General features: G+C 43.6%; 1 protein-coding gene and 1 long non-coding RNA gene across 2 annotated transcripts in view; both read left to right on the top strand.

Annotated features, from left to right (window-relative positions):
- Positions 1-22,453, top strand: part of CYB5A (cytochrome b5 type A) — a 35,991-nt gene that overhangs the window by 6,917 nt on the left and 6,621 nt on the right. The window contains exons 2-3 of the mRNA XM_014843772.3: positions 19,753-19,881; positions 21,760-21,789. Coding sequence (XP_014699258.1) covers positions 19,753-19,881; positions 21,760-21,789 — 159 coding nt within the window. The remainder of the gene's footprint in view (positions 1-19,752; positions 19,882-21,759; positions 21,790-22,453) is intronic.
- Positions 1,347-19,745, top strand: LOC139045631 (uncharacterized). The gene is made up of 3 exons (XR_011504358.1): positions 1,347-3,410; positions 13,092-13,252; positions 18,946-19,745. It is a non-coding gene; the product is annotated as an uncharacterized lncRNA (long non-coding RNA).

Raw genomic sequence — 22,453 nt, forward strand, 5'->3', positions numbered from 1 at the left:
GGAATATTCCATCATCTGCATCTACTTCAGGTTTTTGAACAATCCTGAAGAATAATGTGTGTGAAAACACTTGGAAAAGTATGTCAATATTTTGATTAGGTTAAAGTTTTCTTATAAATTGTTATAATTATTTTTTGTTATTGGGTAGGTCCAATATTTATTTAATGTTGGCCAGTGAACAAAAACAGTTCAAAATACAAATATTCACTTGAAGTATAGTTTTTCAGGAAATATGTGCTATGCATAATGGGTTATCATCTCTGGAGCTTTTAAAAATACAACTTTATTTTTTTGGGGGAAAAGAATACACGATTATTATAAGGAATTGGACATTGTGGAAAAGTACAAAGAGGAAAATCAAAGCTGCCCAGAATTCCACTGCCCAGAGCTGACCACCATGGACGTTTTGATGAACGTTCTCCACACAGCTCTCTGTGCATCCACCCTCATGCATGGATTTGTTTTACATAAATGGTAAAATACTACACGTGCTATTTTACAATCTGCCCCCGACCCCCTCATATGTGGAAGGCGTCATTCCATTTCAGTAAATAGTAATTTTCCTGGCTGCCTCCTTGTTATATAGATATATCATAATATATGTAACCATTCCTCTCTTCTTGCACATTTTGTGGTTTAATGTCTTACCTGTGATTATGTCCTAGGTAAATCCTTACAGGTGGGATTGTTGGATGAAAGGCTATATATATACACTTTTTACGTTTTGGTGTGGATCCCGAAGTGCCCATGGTAGTCATTCTGATGCTGTGACCCCTCACAAGGGCTCACACACTAGGGAGTGTTTCCCCAGGTCTCGGCTCTCTTTAGTAGCTGAGAAACTGGGGTGACTACCCACTTCGTCTCCTGAGTTATTTGGTGTGTATTTTTGTCAGAAGGGGAAACACAGGGCAACGTTTCTCAGCCCCTTTAGTATATAAATTCTCTTAAAAGTGCAGCTGCAGCAAGTAATACCTCATTTATCCTAAAATTAGCCCTAGTTGTCAGTGCTAGTCCATTTCAAAGCACTTAGAAAAGGGGCCTGAGGTAGCCGCAGACTAAACAGCGATTCAAAATAGCCGGGCTCAAAGCCATTCTCTACGTCTTAATAAATTTCCTTTTTTCCCTATTACCATTGAACTGGGTTGTCTTGGGAACATCCACTTACATGTATTTATTAACTGGCTGCTTGTCTCTTTTCCTAAGTCCTGCGTGGGGACCAAAGAGTGAGTTGAAGATGTGGAACTCAGTTCACACTGGGTGAGCAGCCTTTGGCCTGTGTAGCCTGTTGCTAAGTGACCTTTGGTTACTGAGAGCTGACATCTCCTGGATGATGGCAGGAGGTAATTTTCTTACAGCTGTAGGATTGTGTCTCTAATCCGACCCGTGGGTTCATCGTGTCCAGAACTGGCACTGAACTGGTACTGATGCTTGGGGGCACCTGGAAGCAGAGTGGACGTGAGGAGGAGGGCGAGGGCGTCATTAACTGCTTCTGGGCTCCGTCAGGGTCTTCTGTGCCTGGCTCGCTGGGGTGGCAGCCTGTTGCTCTTCTGTCATGAAGGCTTTGCATGTGTCAGTTTCTACCTGTTTCTCTCAGGGCCTGCTGTTGCTTGTCATTGACCGGCTGTTCACTGAGCCTTGCACAGCCGTGTCAAAAATTGGCCAGGACACAGAATATGTCCGGCCTGCTTTCCCCTCTCTCCGTCTTCAGCAAGTGTTAAATAAATATCATTCGTACTCCCTCTGCGTGTGGAAATCTCCAGTGGGCCAATGGTAAACGTGACAGCAGTCACTTCTGAACATTGACTGACATTCAGTCTGTGTGGCGAGATAGTGTGCTAACTGCTTTTTGAGCATAAAACCCTCCCTGCATTTGTGCTTTTAATCCTCAAAACAGACCGCTCAGGTTGGTGGTCATGGTATTCTCCTTTGGAAAGGTAAGAAAAATGTGGCTTAGGAGGTTCGGTAACTAACTTGAGTCATTTTATTGTGTTGTGTTCTAGAAGGTGAAGGAAAAGCCCATTCCAGTTTCTCAGAGGGAAATTTTTAAGTAAAGTGAGTCCTGGAAAGTCTTCAGGGCCTTAGTTTGTTCCTGACACATCTGGCATCTGCATTGCCTTAAGAATCAGTGTGGATTAGTTTAAGAAAGAGAGTGTTTACAGAGGAGTTAGGCTTGTGTGAGGAGGTTAAGTGGCCTTTGGAAAGGCCTCCCTGGGAGAGACTGCTCTGAATGAAATCCAGTGAGGTCAGTGCTCTGATAAAGTCCCTTCTGGGTTTGCCTAATTCCTTCCTGGCCCTTCCCACACCCTCTCTCATCGCCCGCAGGTCCTGTCCTCTCAGCTGCAAGAGGTGCACAGGACACCCTGCCTTTCCTTGTCTGCCAGCATCGCCATTTCGTGTAAATAGCCCCTCCTGGGGAGCCCCTGGGGGAGAGTCCTTCCCTCCTTTCTTGTTGCATCTGTCACACGATTGCAGGAGTTGTTACACCGTCCGTCTCTTCAGAGCACGTCCTGACGCGGTCTTCGGGATTTCAGTGATTCCATCTGATTGGTAGTGCTTCGAGTTTTCAGTTTGAGCCATGTATGTTATTACACGAAAGAATGCTAATTTCTAGAAGAAACACAAAAAACATCGTCTTGTGGGAACAGATTGTTGTTTCTCCGCTTAGTTCCTTTCAATGGCTTCCCAGTGTGGGTGTGTTTACAATAAATCCCATCTCTGACCTGGTTTAAAAAGCTCTGCTGATCCGGTCCCCTCCCTCTCCCACCTGGGCTGGTCACACCATCCCCCGCCCTCCACGCCCAGTCGCCTCGCCTCTGTTTCTCAAACAAGTCAGACTTGTTTCTGCCTGAAAACCTTGCACTGGTACCCCGTGCTTGGTGTACATGTCCTTGATTACCACCCTCTTCAGGTCACGGCTCGTTGTCTTTCTCCCAGAAAGGGGAATTTTCCGTCACGTCATCCTGTGTTACTTCTCTCCCAGCACTTTCTTCAGTCCGAATCTGCTGTTTTTCTTGTGTTAGCTCCCTTCCTCCATGACACAGTGGGCTCGCGTCCATCAGCTGTGCCCCCTGCCACATGCCCTGGCACACAGTCAGCGCTCAGTAGGTATTCCTTACGTGGGTAGCAGAAGAGAGTCCGATGGAGGAACGCACACACAAACCCATCCTCTGTTACTATCTTAGTTACCTTTTCCTTTTTTCACACAAATGGCACGTAGTGGTATTATTAAGATGCGATGTCTTCTTGGTCCATAGACGTTTGCCAGGGATTCTGGTCCAAAGGATTGAACACTGAGGAAATAGTGGGACTTCTCATGACAACTCAGATTATAACAGAGCCTCAGAGTGTGGAACCGAGAAGCCATTGAGCAAGGCTCCTATGAAGTAATGGAAAGAAAGGGCGAGTCAAAGGTGAGGGAAAGACTCTTGTGTTTGCCAGTGTGGCCCTGCACAAAGCTGTGCCTCCACTTCTGCCTGCTCCTGGGTCCTCTTTCTCATGCAGACATTGCTTCAGCCACTCCCCGTTGGTTCTTCTGCCTCAGCAGGCCCCCTCCTCACTCTCACCCCGCTGGATTATTCTCATCAGTGTTAAAGCATGCTGTTGTTTCTCTTAGTTTGTAGCACATGTGCATGCTCTTGGGCGTGTGCACTCTCTTGACTCCTCTTCCCCTCCACTCACTCCTCGTTTTCTGCTCCCCTGTGGCGTAAACCCGCTGGAAGGGTGTTGAGCCTGCTGTCTCCAGTTCGTATCCTCCATCCTCTCTTGAACCCCACTGATTTCCCAAAACTGCTCGGTAAGGTCTGCAGCGATGCCACTTGTCAGTTCTCAGCTTTCACGCCTGATTGGTCAGCACAGGGCCACACAGATGATCACCTCTCTGGGAAATACTTTTTGTGCTAGTTTCCAGGAGGCCTTTCTCTCCTTGTTTTCCTCCTACCTCACTGGTCATCCTTCTGTCCCCTTCTCTCTGACCTCAATGTTGGTGTGCCCTCAGCCCTGGTGTTCTACTTTCCCTTGGCCATCGCGTCTAGTGTCGTGACTTTAAATGTACTGACAACTCCTGAATTTTTATCTCCAGGTGAAAAAGACCTGTCTCCTATCTCCTAAACTTTGTATTCTTGTGTCTGCAGTCCACTTCACATCTCCACTTAGATGTCTAATAGCCTTCTCAAACCTAACATATTAAAAACTGAACTGATTTTCCCTCGCAAAACTTGCTCCATCGTCGTCCTTCCCCATCTCAGTTGATGACAATTCTATCCATCCAGTCACTCAGGTTAAAAACCCTTGGGTCATGCTTGACCATTCTCTTTCTTTCACTCCCCACATTGAATCTACTAGGACATTCTTTTGACTCAACGTTTATAATGTAGTCAGAGTCTGACTAATTTCTCCCACCTCTTCTGCTGTCTCCCTGGTCTGAACACTGTCACCTCTTGTCTGATGTCCCTTGCCCCTGACAGTGTACTCTTAGCACAGTAGAGAGACATTTTAGAATGTAAGTCAGATCATGTCACTTTCCTGTTCATACCCTTCAGTGGCTAATTACACCCCAATTTTAATGCTTAGGATATAGCTGTGGTGATCAAGAAAGTGTGGTCCTGGCAGACAGACATATACGTAGATCAGTGGAACAGAGTAGAGAACCTAGAAATAGACCCAGGCAAACATTTCCAACTGGTTTTTGACAAAGATGCAAAAGCAATTTGGTGGAGGAAGGATAGCCTTTTTAACAAATGGTTCAGGAACAGTTGGACATCGATAGTCAGAAGTAAATAAATCTTGACCTAAACTCTACCCTGTATACAAAAATTAACCCAAAATAGATCATAGATCTAAATATAAAATGTACAATCTTTTGAGGAGACGAGATTAGGCAGAGTTCTTAGACATGACATGAAAGCATGATGTGAATAAGAAAAAATGGATAAATTAGACTTTATAAAAATTAAAAACTTTTGAGCCAGCTCTGATGGTCTAGTGGTTAAAGATCAGTGCACTCCAGGTACGGAACCACACCACTCGTCTGTCAGCAGCCATGCTGTGGTGGCATCCCACATAGAAGAACTAGGAGGACCTACAACTAGAATATACAACTGTGTACTGGAGTTTTGGGGAGGGGAAAAAAAATTGAAAACTGTTGTTCTCTAAGAGACCCTGTTAAGAGAATGAAATGTCAAGCCACAACTGGGAGAAACTGTTTTCTAATCTCATGTATGACGAAGGACTTATATCCAGGATATATAAAGAATTCCCTAAACTCAACAATAAGGAAACAAGCAGTTCAGGTAGAAAATGGGCAAAAGACTTGAATAGACATTTCTTCCAGAAAGATACATGGATGGCAAATAAACACATGAAAAGATGTCCAACATCATTAGCCACTAGGGAAATGCAAATTAAAACCACAAAGAGATAGCACTGCACACCTGTTAGAACAGCTATTAGAAAAAGTACAAGTAACACCAAATGCTGGTGAGGATGTGGCAATATTGAATCTGTCGTGCATTGCCAGTGAGAATGCAAAATGGTGCACTCTGGAAATCAACCTGTTCATTTTATGGAGTTAATCAGACACTTACCGTATGACTCAGCAGTTGCATGCCTGGATGTTTGTCCCGGGGAAATGAAAACTGTGTCCACGTAAAAGCCTATTCACATATCCCAGTGACTAGAACAATGCTGGCACATGGAGAGGACTCAAGTTGGTTGATTGAATGAATAATTAAAAGTTGATAATTGTAAGATATCAGAAAATTGATACAGAATGGCTATTGGATGAGGTTAATTTCCTAACAGCTTGTTTCGTTTCTCTCTTGCCCCCAGTTGCATGTTTCAACCGAATTTATTATTCTTAACACAAGACGTAAAAGGAAAAATAGGCCTAGCTATTTGGCATTGAGGGGGAAAAAAAGAAAAGACAGAACTGGTGCCACCATCAACCGCCCCACCCCACCGCCCGGCCACGGTCTCAATGCAGCTGTTCCCATCATCTCTTCATTTGGCCATTCTGACTCGGGATGGGTCATAGATAGACAGAGTACAGCCCCTTGTAGATCATAACACATCTGCCAGTGGGCCTTCAATTTTGGTGGTTTGGTTTATTCTTCTGAGGAAATTGGGTTGAGTTTGGTTGCAAGGCAAGCAGTGCGCTGTTCCAGCGCGTCGCCTGGCCTCACTTCCACAGCGTCCCCTGCTCTGGTGCCTCAGAAGTGGGCCTGACCCTGCCTCTTCCCTCTACCCCAAGGTCATTACCTCACAGTCAGGGCTTACATTCCCTTCAGACATCAGAGGAGTAGTTGTGTCTCCAGTTGACTCACTTGCTTTATTTTTCCTAGTGAGACGAGTTTAGGAATGGAAGAATTAAAAGTATTGGTCAGAGCATCCTGACCAAATGTGGAATTACCTTTGATTCATGGTACATTTTAGGCCAAACATTTACTATTTCAACTCTAGAAATAACCAAGAAGGATTTTGTTTCTCTTTTTTCGAGGAGAGAGTATCATAACAGCATTCTGCAGGAACTCTACAGCCCACGACTGCGTCACCTATCTGTCTTCATCCCAGTGACCTCGAAGAGTTATCTCGTGTAGAAAATACTTGTCCTTACGGTATCTTGTTTCTGTTAACTCTTGTCTTTTGCTTCTGTGGCTTAGTAGAATCAGGCTAGTTGATAAAATCCATAGAAATCACTTGAAGGTAAAGGGTGGGTGGAAAGAAGAGGGTCCCTTGAGAGTTGGTGCTGGATTTGGCCTGCAGCAATTTAAAGGGCCAGGAGCTGTGCCATGTCTGTACAAGCTTCTTTGTGGCAATATCACATGGGGGTGGGGAGGAGCGGGAACTAAGTTCCTATTGCTTGAATGACTATCATATGCCAGGCCTTCCACTAATTATACCATGTCCTCTTCTCTGCAGTGTAAGATGGGGGAGGTATTTAATGATGGGGAGATGGAAGCTCAGAGAGATCCAGCACCTGCCTGGGTCACCCACTAAGACGTGGCAGAGCTGGACCCTGAATTCATGTTCCTCCACCTCCAAGCCTGTGCTGTTTCCATAACACCATGCTGCCTGGACGGAGAAGCTTTGCCAACTGGAGGACAAACTGTAGCTTCTAGAGTACTTCTAGAGGATAATGCAGTAACCCGAGGAGTGCAAGGAGGTAGAAGTTAGAGCCCCTGAAGGGATCAGGGAGGCATCACAAAGGCGAAGGGGCTGGCAGTGGCCTTGGGCCAAATATGTGATTACTGAGGGGTCTAATTTCACATTTTGATAAATGACATGGGAGAGGGTCGTTTATAAAAGTAGGTGGGAGGTGCTATATACTTCGTTCTCCTTTCTAATTGCTCCCCCCAACCCAATAACAAAAACAAGTGAAAAAACTGCCCAACAATGCATTTTTATACGCCTGAAATCCGGTTATTTTCAGAACCTCCAGTTCCTCCGAGGAGCCATTGTGTTTCTGCCACTTGGCTTCGTCATGTCCGTTTCCTTTGCTTAGAATGTCCCCGCTTGCTCACTGGGTGAACAGCTGCTGAACCTCTCACAGTGGAGTTGGAGCCTTCCCTCCTTGGTGACCCCTTCTTGGCCCCCGGCTCTTGGAGAGTTGATCCCTTCAAATGTTGTGCCGTGGCTCCTGTATCTGGTGCTGACCATGTTTAGCTATTATTTGTCTACATGTCCGTTTGTTCATGAGACTGTAAGTCCCTGGGCGTGGGGGCCATGGTTCACCCACCCTGGTAACAGCCCAGCTTGGCGTGGCACTTGGCGTATGTCTGAGTGAGCGGATGGGTCTCAGAAGCCAGCTGGCTGAATGCACAGACAGGCCTGGTTCAAGTTTCATCTGTGATCTTCAGAGTGAAAGGGAGAAGTAATTCAGGTGATGCCCGTGAGCCCCTGGTCCCTGAGCTTTGAGGATTCCATGAGGGTGCACATACTGCCCCTTGGCAGTGCAGATGTGGGTGCCAGCTCCTTCACGGAGTGGATGATGGAGGCGGAGCAGAACGAAGTCTGCTGAACCCTGCCAGTCTCCAGGCCATCACCCTCTGCCTTCTTGGAAAAACAGTGTGTAGAAATGTTAGAAAACATTTGGTCAGACTATCTTTTTTTTTTTTTCCCCTAAGTCTTATATAAATTGTTCACTCTCCAAACTCATTTGAATTGTTTTCATTTTGGGTTAACCATTGAAGATACTCCCCCCTTTTTTTTGGTGAGAAAGATCGGCCCAGGGCTAACATCTCTGTCAGTTTTCCTCTATTTTGTATATGAGATGCCACCACAGCATGGCTTGCTGAGTGGTGTGAGGGTCTGTGCCTGGGATCTGAACCCATGAATCCTGGGCCGCTGAAGTGGAGGGCATGAACTTAACCACTCTGCCACTGGGCCAGCCCCAAAGATACCCTCTTTAAATAAATTTTTTTTTTTTTTGCCTAGTCATTGTTTACAGACAATCTGTTTACTCCACCTTTTTTTTTTGGCAGTGTTAAGTGTTTGGATTGAAAGATACTATTTAAGACTCCAGACCTGGTGGACTTTGGGTCCACATAACATTACATTTAAGTGCAAAGGCATTTTTCTGATGTTTGTTTTGGCCTGGTTAAGCAAGCCCTTGGAGGGAATGACTTTGACCTGACATGTATTATGATGCTGTAGTCTAGTTCTTCATACCCTTCTGGGTTTTTTATAGGGACAACCTTGTAGCCAGCTAGAGCCCTGAGATAGAAGAGTGTGTGTGTGTGTCCTCTGAATCTTTCTTAGTTGGTAAGGCCCAGGAAGGCAGGGCAAATGACAAAATTTCTCAGAGTCTAGATGAAGTGAGAGAGATTTGCCCCCAAATTCCCAAAAGGAAAATTTACGAAGAAACCTTATTTCTAAGGCGTCTTATCTAAAGTCACTTTGTTCAGAAACATAAAAATGGTCATTTAATTTACATGTTTAAAAAAAAAGTGGGGAGGCTGAACTATAAGTCAGACACCAGGGTGCTGGTCCTGCTCCTCCATGAACTGCCAGTGTCACCTTGGGCTTAATTTCTCTGGGTCCCAGTTTCTTTATCTGTGAATTTAAGGATTTGGGGCTCTGAAGGTTCTTTTAACCTCTGAACTTCTACGATTTTAACCTTCAGCCTACCCTTTTGAGCCGAGATCTCCACTTCAGTTTTATGCTTTTGATGTTGGGCTCATAGATGAGGATGAGGCCAGTAGCACTTTCAGGAAGCCTCTAGAGAGTGGTTGATGAGGAAGGCTGGAGCCTGTGACGGGTAGAGGGGAGGCGAGGGTCTGGAGAGGCCCAGCCTTTCATCCCATCACTCTGCTTGTCGGGAGCTCACAGTGCTCCTTCCTGTCTTCCACTGCACACTGGCTCTCAAGGCCTGATGTAATTTGGTCCATTCTAACCATCTAGCCTGTGTTCGTCAGGGTTCTCCAGGAGAGAGAACCAACAGGAGGTACACACACACAGACACACATACATATGTACATCCATCCATATATACATATATATATATGGATGGATGGATGTATAGGAAGAGATTTATCATGAGGAAGACCCAGAAGTCCCAAGATCTGCCATCTGTGAGCTGGAGACCAGGCGGGCTGGTGACGCAGTTCAGCCCACGTCTGCAGGCCTCAGAACCAGGGGAGCCAAGGGTGTAGACCCCAGGCTTGGAGCAGGAGGAGATGAGATGCCCCAGCCCAATCAGTGAGGCAAGAAAAAGGGGCAAATTCCTCCTGCCTCTGCCTTTTGTTCTGTTCAAGCCCTCGATGGATTGGATGATGCCCACCCACATTAGAGAAGGCAGTCTCCTTTACTGAGTCCACCGATTCCAATGCTCATCTCATCTGGAAACACCCTCCCAGACACATCCAGAAATAATATTTATTCTGGGCATTCCTGGGCACAGTCAAGTTGATGCATAAAATGAGCCACCACGCAGTGTTATGTATTTTGCTTCATTCAAACTTATCTCTTCACTGACCCCAAGCATGCCATGCACATTTCAGCCAGTAAGCCTAAACATCTACTCTCTGTCCAAATTCTGACTCTCCTGAAGAAGCCTCAATTATTTTTTAAAGTCTCCCTCCCATCCTTCTAGACTTCTACTTTGTTCAGTCAACAATTAAGATGGACCCTTGGTATTTCTCTAATTGTTTAATGTCTGTGAAGACCATTGTCCTAATTTGATTTTAAGTCTCTTGACCCTGGGAACTATGTTTGTTTGCATCTTTTATGTGCTTCTGGACTTTAGTGTTGTACCTGGCACGTGGTACTTCTTGACAAAATGATTGATGTCGTAATTAGAATTAAGCGTAGAAGAGCCCCAAATAACTGTGCTTAAACAAGATAGAAGTTTATTCATCTGTCATAAAGAAATGAGTTTCCAGTCCAGGACTAGTGTGCCAGCTGTGTTCCCTTAAGCCCTCTGGGGCCGTGCTTCCAGCTCACTTCTCAGCCATCCCGAGTGTCCGGCCCCTACCTTCATGTTCGAAGGCAGCATTCCCTTTCCAGACAGGAGGATGAAGGAGGGGATGTAGAGAAAGGGCAATGAGGGTGCACCACTCTAAGGGAAGATTTCTGGAAGGTACTCCTGACGGTTCTGCCTACATTTTATTAGCCAGAATTTAATCATGTGGCATACCCAGCTGCAAGGGAGGCTGGGAAAGTCTCTAAGTAGCTGTTTTCCAGCTGAAAGTTTAAGTGTTCAGGGGAAGGAAGAAACACACACTGGAGCAATGATCCGTCTTCGCCCCGGCTGATTTGGTTGTTCAGCTGAGGGCATCTCCTGTGCTTTGTAGATGTTGAAGCTCTTTGTTGAGAAATTCAGGAGGCATTTATTTGAATGCAGAAATTCACCGTTGTAGGTTTTTGAGTAGGTACATGGAATGGTCAAAATGATATTTGAGGATGACTATTCTAAGCAGTCGTGTAAGATGGATAAGAATGGGTGAGGGGCTGGAGAGGGGAAGACCAGCTCGGTGCCTGGAGCCGTGAACTCTGTGAGAAGCCCTCCTGGGTTTTATTTATAAGAATGGAAGTCTTTCCTGTTACATGAACACGACCTTCTAACCTTTGACTTTGAAATTTTATAAGTTGTTTTTCCAAAGCCACTAAAATGTGAGAATTCTAGAAGTTAAGGTCAAAGGCTAAGCAAAAATATTATCCTATATCAAGCCTAAGGCTATCTCATTTATGAAATTATTTGTATTAAAGGGGAACATAACTAGCAAAGATAATTCCAAAAATATAATTTATACCCATCTTTATTTTCTGGGTAGAGAATCTAAGGCATTGTAAAACAGCCATAGAAACAAACAGTAAGAACAAAGAATAGACCTGGAGAGCTTTTTCCCTCGGTAATCAGTTTCTGAATTAATAGTAATTGCACATTGCCTATTTGAATCTAGACTGACTTTGATTTTATTCACATTTTCTTTCTCCTTAAGATAATTGCATACATATTAAGAATTTATTTATTGAATCATCTGTATCAGGAGTGGCATCTCAGTTTGTCTTTTTCATCTTGCCGGTTTTTATAGGTCCATTTTTAGTATCTGCTGTTAAATATGAAATAGCATTTTCTTGCAATTTAAAAAATCCTAGATACTGTGGAATCTCTAATAATGCATTTATTCCTTTATTTAGCATTTCTCTTTGGCCTCATTCTAAAAAGGATTTGAGATGTCCTTCTCACTGTGTTGATTTTGTAAGCCTTGGCCTCTTAACATACAAAAGTAAGCAAAGGTCGCGCCTTCATTGATTATACTTATTCCGTACCTGACCCTTGATACATATGAACTGTTCTGCTCTGGTAAAGCATCTTCTGCTGGTTTAGTCTGATGTTTGTTTTCTCTGTATGGGACTTTGGACTCTTATTTTCATTTGGGAAACATTACCTGCTGTGTGTGGTATCTCTCACTACTCGTTTTTACTGAAGTAGAGACTGTCCAGGGGATAGAGGTTAAGGTGTGAGAAGGCAGCCTCCTAGGGACTGGCATTTGCCACTTGAACAGTCCTGGGGTGACGTCAGCGGGGCGTGGGAGGATTGCCCATCAAGTTTGGGTCCTGTTCTTTTTTATAAGGACCGAGGGTGTAAACCATTAAGCGCTGTGGCATTAAACAGGCCATGTGTCTTTTCTGGGAGGTTCTTGGAACTTTGGTTATGAATGAAGCTTATCATATGGTCTCCGAGGGGAGGCTGTGAGTGTGGGTTAACCCTGATAACCCTGGTATCTCTCCTGAAGGAAGCAATCCCAAGAGGACCAGAACTCCATCTGCACTGAGTGTTTTCAGATTAAAGCAGATTCTTACCCAGAGGGCATGTTTGCAAAGACGTAGGGTATGTGGGGTTGTGGTGAGGCCAGCTCTGTAAGTGAAGAGTGGCAGCTGGTCCTTGGTTTTAAGTGTGTGGATTTTTCCCAGCAGGTAACTCAACAGTGTTTACCTGAAAATACCAGCACGGCGCTATTCATTAAAGATGAAATGAGAATCTGAGCTTGTTTCTGTTTGTTACCATTGTCCAAAGGACTGTAAATATTGCTTATTTCTTTATGGCTATTTGGTGCCCAGTGCAGAAAAATTTGTCAAGTTTGTAGTATTTTCTTCTTTTTTGAGCTCTTACGTTTTTTAGAAAACAGGGGGTATATCTTTCAGACCACTGAGTACCATACAGGCTCAGTGAGGGCCGTTAATTGGAGTGACCCATTAGTGGGGGAGGGGTGGCCTCACCCTTCCTGTCAATTGTTCAGGGTATTGAGGGTTCCTTTGTTGTCGTCCTCCAACCAAATGACCTATCCTTTCCTTGAACCTACTGATACTCAATTTAATACTTTTCGTTTTCTGCCTTAGTATTTGTATTCCTCTCATTCGTGTGTGTATTTGTCAGACCCTTGACTTTGATAAATCCTCAAATACACAAGTGCAATTATAACTATTTCTTGCATTAAAGTGTAACTGAAAAGCCTATGAGGCCGCTTCAGACCTGAAGTGATTGTAAAACAAGGACTAAATCCATAAAACTGTTAATTTATGTTAAATTGATATAAATAAGAAACCGAAATAAGCTATGTCATGCCAGCCTTTATTGCTCTGTCGTCATACAGGCAAGAACTTCTTAGCCCTAGCCTTCAATGCCCTCAGGTTGGCAAACTGGTGAACTAAGTCACACTGGATCCTAAAACCTGCCACACAGCCGCAGAGAAGAATCTTTCGTCCTTGGCCATCTTCGCCTTCTGAGTTGGCCTCTTCTTCTTAGATGAGTCAGGTGAGAAAACCTTTTTCTTTCAGAGCAGTTTGGTTTGTGCTGAACTCTTGTTCTACCAATGACCTCACTCAGTGCCTCCTCACCTTGACAGGAAGGGCACCACCAAAGGGGTCGCCTGATGCCCCTGCCGCTTTTAGCATCATACCACATAAGGGAGCACCCTTCTCAACATGCTGAGCTCACCTTGACTTACACACACACAATATGTGTGTGTGTGTGTGTGTGTTTGTGTACATGCACACATAATAAATGCACATTTCTTTCACTGCAAATGAAACGCCTTTCCACTTTTCACCTAGGTTGTCTCTCTCTCTTGAGAAAGGTTTGCATTGTTTGTGGCTACGCTCAAGAGCTAAGTGACTCACCTGCTCCTGCCTCGAAGGGAAAGTGATGCAAGTTCATGCTTCAGTAGTACTATGCATTGCGACATGTTTAGGACCTGTTGGGTAGTTCATGAATAGTCAAAACCGTGGGGCTGTATGAGTGAAGGCCAAAGGTCTCTTCTGTGTTATTTCTGTAAGCTCAAATTAATTGCACACTTCTTCAGGATCAAATCACATTGATTTTTCATGTACTTTTGTGTGTCCCACACAATGCCTTGCACATAGTAGGCACTCAGTAAATCTTTTGGTTAAATAAATTAGACAGCAATTAAATACGAAATTATATGATCCCTGAATGGTTAAAACTATTCCAGTTCAGGAAAAGGAGGGCAGTATGAACTGGAATAATTAGAATGAGAAAATTGTCCTTAACCACTTAACTGGTTATATATAATAGTTTCAAACCAACGTGTAATGATCTGTGCTTTTCTCATTTATTTATCCAACCGTTACTTACAGATACTTCTTTGTATCTGCCATGTGCTAGCAATGGTGATGAGCAAGACAGACAAAAGTCTCTGTCCTCCTGAATGTTACAAACAAGTTATATAAATATAAGTTCAGGTAGTAATAAGTGCTGTGAAGGAAAATCAAACAGGAAGGGGCGGGAGACCTGTGTGGGCATATGGGGCGGGCGCTTTTAGATGGGAAATCAGGGAAGAGCTCTGAAAAGCTGGCATTCTTCAGAGTTTAAACGAGGTGATGGACGAAACCATGTAAAGGTCTGGGAAGAGCATTCTGAGCAGAAGGCAGATGTGAAGGTTCAGAGAAGGGGCGAGTCTGGCGAGTTTGAGGGCTGCCAGAGACTGTGCACAGAGCCGAGGGAGAGAGGACTCCTCTTCAGCGCTTTGGATCATTGCAGATGTGGGGGACCGTCATCTTCCGTCTGTCACTGAAGCAGACCTGTTTTGCTGTTCTGCTTTGCCGTCACCTCCTTTCACTTCCGCTACAGCCAGCACCCTGGACTGAGCTAGCACCGGCCCTTTCCTAGATCACCGTCGTCATCAACTAAAACTCTTCGGAGCGTGATGCCGTAAGGGGAGTTGATTGTGAGAATGAATGGGAGGAAGCAGGAGACCGGTTAGGAGATGGTTGGAGTTGTCCAAGAGATGTTGGTGGCTTGGTCCAAGGTGGTGGCGGTGCAAGTGGGGAGAGGTGGTTAGATTCTGAGTATCTTTGAAGGTATCCAGCTGGATTTGCTGATGGATTGGAGTAAGAAGGAAAGAGGAATGAAGTTTGACTTCTGGTTTTTGACTTCTAGCAACTGGGTGCATGGTGGCAACATTTACTGAAAGTGGGAAGATTGGGAAGGAGTGCATTATGGGGGCAAGTCAAACCTTAAGTTTTGGCTATGTTATGTCGGGATGTGTGTTAGACCTTGAGTGAACGTGTTAAGTAGGCTGTTGCCTCAAGGGGGAGTCTGGAGGGATCGTTATTTGACTGTGTTCATTAGGGAACAGGTGGCACATATTCTGGGTCAGAGACTAGATAATAGGTAAGATCACCAGGAGAGCTAGCACAGAGATGGGAGGTGCTCCCCTGTTCAGACTTCGAGAAGATCAAGAGATTGAATAGTAGGAGCCAGTCAGGTTGAAGGGAAAATAGCAGAGGCTTTTGTCCTGCAAGCCACGTGAAGACAGCACTTCAAAGAGGAGAGATCCACTGTGCCAAAGCTGCTGCCAGGGTTTGTGCCATAGCACTGGACAGCCAGCTGTGATTTCAGGACCTGGTAGCCAGCGCTACTGTTTATGTCCCAGGAATTTACTGTGTCTTCCTGAAAGTGTCCTTAGGATTGGGTAGCGGTTGTGGCAGTTAATGTCTTTTGAATTATGGACTGTGCCCGTGTTTCATCTTTTCAAATGTATTTCCTATTATTTACCTGAAATTATAGATGCAAAAAGTGAAAGCTATTTCCAATTATTTTATTGGTGTTCTCTGGTTTGTACCTGGGGGTTCTCATATGCTGTCAGAGCAGCGTATATTTGGGTAACTTATAAAGTGGAGATTTTGCAGAAGCAGACAGAGGGAATTATTGGCTCACTGACTCCTCTGAGATCTCAGTCCCTGCAATTGGCACCATCATCCATGCTACTGCACAAACCAAAACCAGAGTCATCCTGATGCGTGTTGTCTCTCATTCACCATCTTCACTCTGACAAGTCCTGTGTACATTCTGTCTCATCTCCATGCCTGCCACCAGCCCACCCTAGGCTGCTGTCGTCTTTTGCCCTGATTACTATACTGGCTTTAGACTGTGGTCTTCTCGGATCCTCTCCTGCCTTTGTATCTGTTGTCCACTCTGAAGACCAGGATATATTTTTGAAACTAAATCTGATTTTGTCACCTTCCCTCCTTAGATCCTTTCAATGGCTTCTCATTTGTTCCCAGGATGATGATACTAGGGCCTGCGAGCCTGTGTGGCCTGCCCTGCCCTCTCCAGCTTGCCCTTTCTCCTTCCCACTGTGGCAGCCTCTCTGCTCCTGAACTTGCCACGCTCCTTCCTCTACTGGACGTTCCTTCACTCAGTCTCTGCCCCTCCTTTACTCTGACTCCGTCTCTGCGTCTCAGATCTGAGAAGCCGTTCCTGAGTCCTCAGGATTATACGCGTTCTTCGTGGCGCTGTGCTGTTTTATTTCAGAGCATCGATTCCCACTTGCAGACGTAGAGTCGTGGATTATTCGTGTTGGATCCCTGTTAGATTGTGAGTTCCCCAGGGCAGGAGCTGTGACCTTCTGTGCTCACTGTTTTGTCTGGCACACCTTGGTGTCTGGCACATGAGGAAGCTGGGTATGTGTGTGTTGAGTGAATTAACTTTCTCACATAATAATACAAATGGAAAATGAAATCTTCCTCTGGAAAAATGGGAGGCTTTATGTTAGAAGGATGGCTCTGGTGCAAATGGCTTGTTTTCCCATCGTTGCTCCGGTTCTGTCCTTCTTGGGTCCTCCTTAATGTCACCCCTGACTTCCCCTCCCATCTTTCTCTCTTTGGGTTCTGCAGCCGCTGTTGGCCACCACAGGGTGGGATGGGTGGCAGTCCTAGGGAATGGTGCTTGGCGAGGACAGATTTCTGATACGGACTTCACCACAGTTTGGCTCAGACTCTTAAGGAAAATTTCACCCCATTTGTTACCTCCAATCTTGCCTACAAGTGACAGCATTTTGGTCTTTTCCTTAAATCTTTCAGAAAATCCTCAGATAATTTCGCTCGCCTGTTACATTGCTGCTTTCCTTTTTCAAAGCCTTGCCTTTTCTTTGAGTCATCCCCAAATTCTATAATCTGCTCCAAAGGTAGCAGTAAGTTTTTTGAGAGTTTCTGGACAAAAATCGCTGACATACACCATCTCTGGGAATAACCAAGATGGCACCAACATCTGGCATTCCCAGTTCTTTGTCACTTACGAGTGCTGACAAGTAAGGCAGATCACCTCCTTTAATATTCAAATGTGATGTGTGCTTACTAAAGCTGCAGCATGAATTTGCTAACGAGAGTGAGGAGAGAGCAACAAGATGAATTGCTTTTTAAACCATCGCAATTCAGATTTGATTTACTTGGCAAGGTGTCTGTCTGTCTCTCTCCCTCCCCTGATCATAAATATATTTCAAGGAAAATATTAGGTACTGTGATAAGGCAATCTCATATCTTTTACTGTCTTATCAAGATTTGCATTATTTTGTTCCAAAAATCAATTTTTAGTCTTTGTTTTTCTTAACTAATTGTTTAAAAAATCCTTAGGGCAGGACAAAGGTCTTTTAGCATCAATTTGTTTATTCTATACTACATTTTTTCTTAAATAGTGGTCAGTGAAATTAATATAACCCTGTATATTTCTTTCTCACTCTCTCTTTCCCTTTTTTACTTATAAAACTGCCTTACAAATGGTTTAGGCAGAGTTTAAATCATAAAAACAGACAGACACAAACACACACATATCCTTTTTTTTTCCTGTGCTTCGTCAGAAATTAAGTTGAGACGTAGCCCTTTTGTTTCAGGTTTAAGACTGCTGTTTACCCTATAAAGTAGAATGTTTACTTTCTCCATTTTGGCACTTTAAAGATCAGAATTCTTATTTCTAAAACTTATCTAATTTTATGACTCTTTGTAAAAGGCAGTCTATGTATTTAACCTCATTTGAAATTTTCCTTTGAAGCTAGGCTATAACCGAAAAATGATAGTTTACTCACGGAGGTTTGTCTGTCTTCACGTGTCCTTACCAGGCACGAAAAGCTAAGGAACGCCTGAGGTGAGCTGCCCACATGGAGGGAACAGCAGTCTGAATTGACATGCGTTGTGGGTGCTAGGTTAGTCATTTTATATCTCCCACGTTGTTGCTTCTGAGTCAGTCTGAGCCCAGCAATAAGCAGACTGTTCCAGAAGCAACACATCCTGTTTTTCATTGCCACAGACGGGGAGATGCATCAGGAAGCTGCAGGCTGGTTTCAGAGTGAGACAGGCAACTAACTGCCTATGCCTGCTATACCTCGAGTGTGGCTCCGCTGTTTGTTTAAAGTGGGCTTCTAAATGCCCCCAATAGAAGAAATTTAATGAAGTTTGGAAATGTCTACACAATGTAACATTTTGTAGCCAATTTATAAAGCCATATTGAGAAAAGATAATGACAGTAGAAAATATTTAATAAAAATGCTGGATAATATTTATTGGTCATATTTTATGTGTCAGACACCTATATTAACACATTTAATCCTCAAAAGCGATAGGAGACAAGTACCATTATTTTCCCAAGTTCACATAGTAGTAGTGACCACTAGGCAGTACTGTCTCTGTACTGCGTGTTGTAATCTGCTTTTTGTCTAATGAAACAGTATACTAAGGTAATGATCATGGTTTTCTTTTCAAAATTTTCACACATGTACATATATGTGTGTCCAGCTCTGTCTGGATGGCAAGATAGTGATTTAGATGATTTTTATTTTCTTTTTGTGCTTTCCTATTTTTCAGTAATGTGGATGGAGAACTTTTACAAATAGTAGAGAAAAAAGTTGATTTCTTTAGCACTAGATTGGTTTAAACAAAAGAGGAGGAGAAACAGGTTTCAAAACAGAATCACTGTCCACCTTTCTAAAATGTTAGGTGCTTTTGTGTCTTCCATTACTGGAGGAAATTAAGAAGACACCGCAGTCCGTCATGCAGGGGAGAATTGATCAATTATTGGACTCTTCCAGGTGATTTGCTCAGGGTGCGGTGAATTTGATCTAAGGAAATACTAAAGCTCAATTTGAGAAGGTTTTTTTCCCTACAAAAGTATTTAGGGTGGTATGACCAAGCACTTACTTTCTTTTTACGTGACAGAGAACTCCTTCCCTTGCCTGAGATCCTCTGGACTTCTTCAGATATCCTGTGACTGGGCCCCACTTGTCAGTCTCCCCTCCTGCATCGTGGCCATCCTTGTTTTACCAGTTAAAGCAGCTGGCACTCTAAAATGCTTCCGTTATGCAAAGGGCTCTTTCCACCCCTCCACCCGATAGAATGAACTCTTCCCTCTGCCTCTGTTGTTCCCTGTCGACGATGGATCCCTATGGCAGCTTCTTGAGCAAGTCGCTCCTGCACCTGCCTGCTTTTCTTTTCCTTCCTACTAGGAGGTAAGTTCTGCAAGAGGCAGGGGACTGGCTTGCCTGTCCAACAGGCTATACGCTGTCTGTACTTTGCTGGCACGCAGGGTGCTTTTCAGAGGTGAATTATCACCCAAGGTGTAATGGTGTACATCCACACTGAGACCAAAGAAGTCGGAGGTCAAGGTATAGGACTCAAGAAAAAGTAGACTGGGTAAAGATTAAGAAGAGTAATTTTGAGAGCTCTATGGAAAAGCAAAGAGGACATTCCCAAAGAATTAAAAATATGTGCCTGATGCTTTTATTGCCATATGAATAACCTGGGGAAATGACCTCTTTCTGTTAGCAAAAGGTTCTGCTGCTCTTTCAAGAAGGAAATTGACTACAAAGGACTATGATCTCTTTATCCACATTATGGATGACTTATCTTCATGCATTGCCGTCTGTGACTTCTGGAGTAGCCTATTTGGTTAAAAAAACTGGCCACTTCATTTTAATTCATTTGCCTGGGAAAAATATTTATTTTTTATGTCTATCTTTTGAACAGCATCCTGGTGGGGAAGAAGTCTTAAGAGAACAAGCTGGAGGTGATGCTACTGAGAACTTCGAGGATATCGGGCACTCTACAGATGCTAGAGAGTTGTCCAAAACGTTTATCATTGGAGAACTTCATCCAGTAAGTACCTTTTTGGGGGCCTTTACTTATTTCTCTTTAAAGTTGTTGGTTGACCGTATTCAAATCTGTAGACTTTCATGCTACAGAATTTAAAAAGGGGTAAAGCAAAGACAATTTCTCCTGATCTTAAAACAGCGTTTTCATCATAAACAAATTGACCGGAAATTTCTTTGCATCTCTCTGGTTGCATTTTTCGCTGGCACTTGGAGTCAGAATCCTTGAATCCCAAGGCCGTGTGCTGAGGGCAGTGCGTGTCAGACCCTCAAGTGCCGGGAGCAGCAAATGGTGGAAGGTGGGGGATATCAACCGGGCATAGTTTTATTTTTTTTATTTTTTGACCAAAGTATTTTTCTGAAGAAGCTCCCTTTTTCTTTCATTAGTTTGAAGATATTTTAATTCTAAAACATAATTTAAAATTTTTTTAGAAATCAGCTATGTTAAATGAATGAACTCTGCCTTCTGTAAAACCCACACATTGTCCTCATTCCTCTCACTTCTCCAGACCTTTGAGAACATCACCCTTGGTGCCGATTCATGGACTGGCTTAAAAAGAACACAGGCCTCATTTAGCTTTTATACAAATCTAGGGCCGTCATATGAATTTAGGCTCTTCTGTGGCGATTTGAAATGAGCATGTAAAACTTTGCTAGTCTGTCAACTGAAGTTATCAGGAATGTATTTGAAAACTTGGAAAGAAGTAGCTGAGCTCTCCCAGCATCCCCAGCAGACAGGCGGATCCCACACTGCACGTTAAGCTCCCCTCCTTCCCTCTAGAGAGCACCTGGACTCCTCAGAGCGATGCCCACCCTCCTGCTTTCCCAGCTCGGGGTGCATTCCCAGCAGCCAACTGGAAGCAGGTTGAGGTGCTGCTGGAAGGGGGCTCTCTAGCCAGAAAAAAACATTGGCAAACAGCCTCAACCCAAGTGAGCACATGGAGAACAAAATATAGGAAAAGTCCTGTGTATATATGATTGATGCTTCTTGTACTGACCATGAATGAGGGGAAGCTTAAGCCAGATTTTTTGTGGGAGGCCTGAAGATAGGAAATCCATTGTAGGACAATTTCCTTTGAGTGGGGAGGTCTTTTTTTTTTTCGTGGTAGGAGATGATACTTTCAGAGAGTAAGCTTCATTTATCTGGAAAGTTTATTTGCCCACATATTTCCTTCTTCATACTTCAAAAGTGAAGTGGTTTTATGGTCATCAGAGAGGCCTGCCCTTCAAATGTTTGATCCTTTCCTTATTCTTTCCATTTCAAAGCTTGTGGGGTAGAGCAAGTGGGCTTGCAGGCCAGCACTGCAGCATTTCTGCCTCACCTGCCCGCTGGGCTTACCTATGGTCAGCCTTTAGATGTGCTTTATTTTGGACCACTTTGGCCGGAGGTTTAAGTACATTATGACCTTGTAAGTGGGAGGTTGTGGGGATTCACTGAGGTTATCACACAAATAAGCTACACAGCACACACGCATACATGCACATACGCACACGCACATGCATGCAGACACATCGCACCAAGGGAATTTGAGAGGATGGAAGGGAAGAATCTAAGTAGGTCTCAGCTGCTTCCTGAATTAAAGATCACAATCCAAGTCTAATCGATGTAAATATACATCAGCATATAAAATATGACTACCATGGCGCTGTTCTCAGCTTTGGAACTCTAGATTGAAAATCTCTGTCAACACTTAATCTGCTACTAATTTTTGCAGTCAAGTCACATGGATCAAACTTTGCTTTTAACAACCTAGATAGATGAACCCAAAATGCTAATTACTAAGTAGTAAGGTTTTTAAAAATCTCAGTAAAAGCAAGCACTTTGAAAATGGTACTTTTTGTAGATGTCTTTCATTCCATAATGTGCCTTATTTTTTTATTATAGGATGACAGATCAAAGATCGCCAAGCCTGTGGTAAGTGTGACCAACTCAAATGCCCCAGTTGCTGTAGTTGTCTTCACGGTATTTCACTTCTGTCAAACTGGAAGGCAAAGGCCAGCATGACCTTTCTAGGTTAGATGAATTTGTAACCTATTGGCTCAGCCAAGTTTATTTGTATAGAGTAGTCGTTACGTTCTGTTATGATAGCTTGTGTGTTATTTTCATAAGGCTCTCAAAACAATTTTTCATCATAGATACCTTCTGAAGAGCTACTTTTTATAAGGAGCATTGTGCTTCTGATCTGAAAGATTTGACACAAGTCGTATTTTCAGAGAACTTAAAATATGATTGAACTGAGGTCTTATTGCTTAAACCTTTGAGGACACTACCTATGTCTTCTTCATCTCCATGTCTCTGAGACATAGTAGGTATTCCAAAAATATTTGTTGGATGAATTTAATGTTAATTAAATAATGACATTTTGATGCATTTTCCTTAGGAAAGGAAAATAATTTTAGCAACACTTGGTTTTACCCTCCAGTTCCCTAGCTCTTCTCTCTGAGCTGATCACTTATATTTGAAGATAAATCTTAGCAAGAATTGGTGACAGCAGCCAAAGTTCCTGAGAAATACAAATAGGCAGAATAGTTGCTGGCCTGTAATTAAAAGACTGTGGAGGAAAGTTTTCTTAAAACAA

The sequence above is a fragment of the Equus asinus genome, chromosome 7 (assembly GCF_041296235.1).
Source record: "Equus asinus isolate D_3611 breed Donkey chromosome 7, EquAss-T2T_v2, whole genome shotgun sequence".
NCBI classification, from domain to species: Eukaryota; Metazoa; Chordata; class Mammalia; order Perissodactyla; family Equidae; genus Equus; species Equus asinus.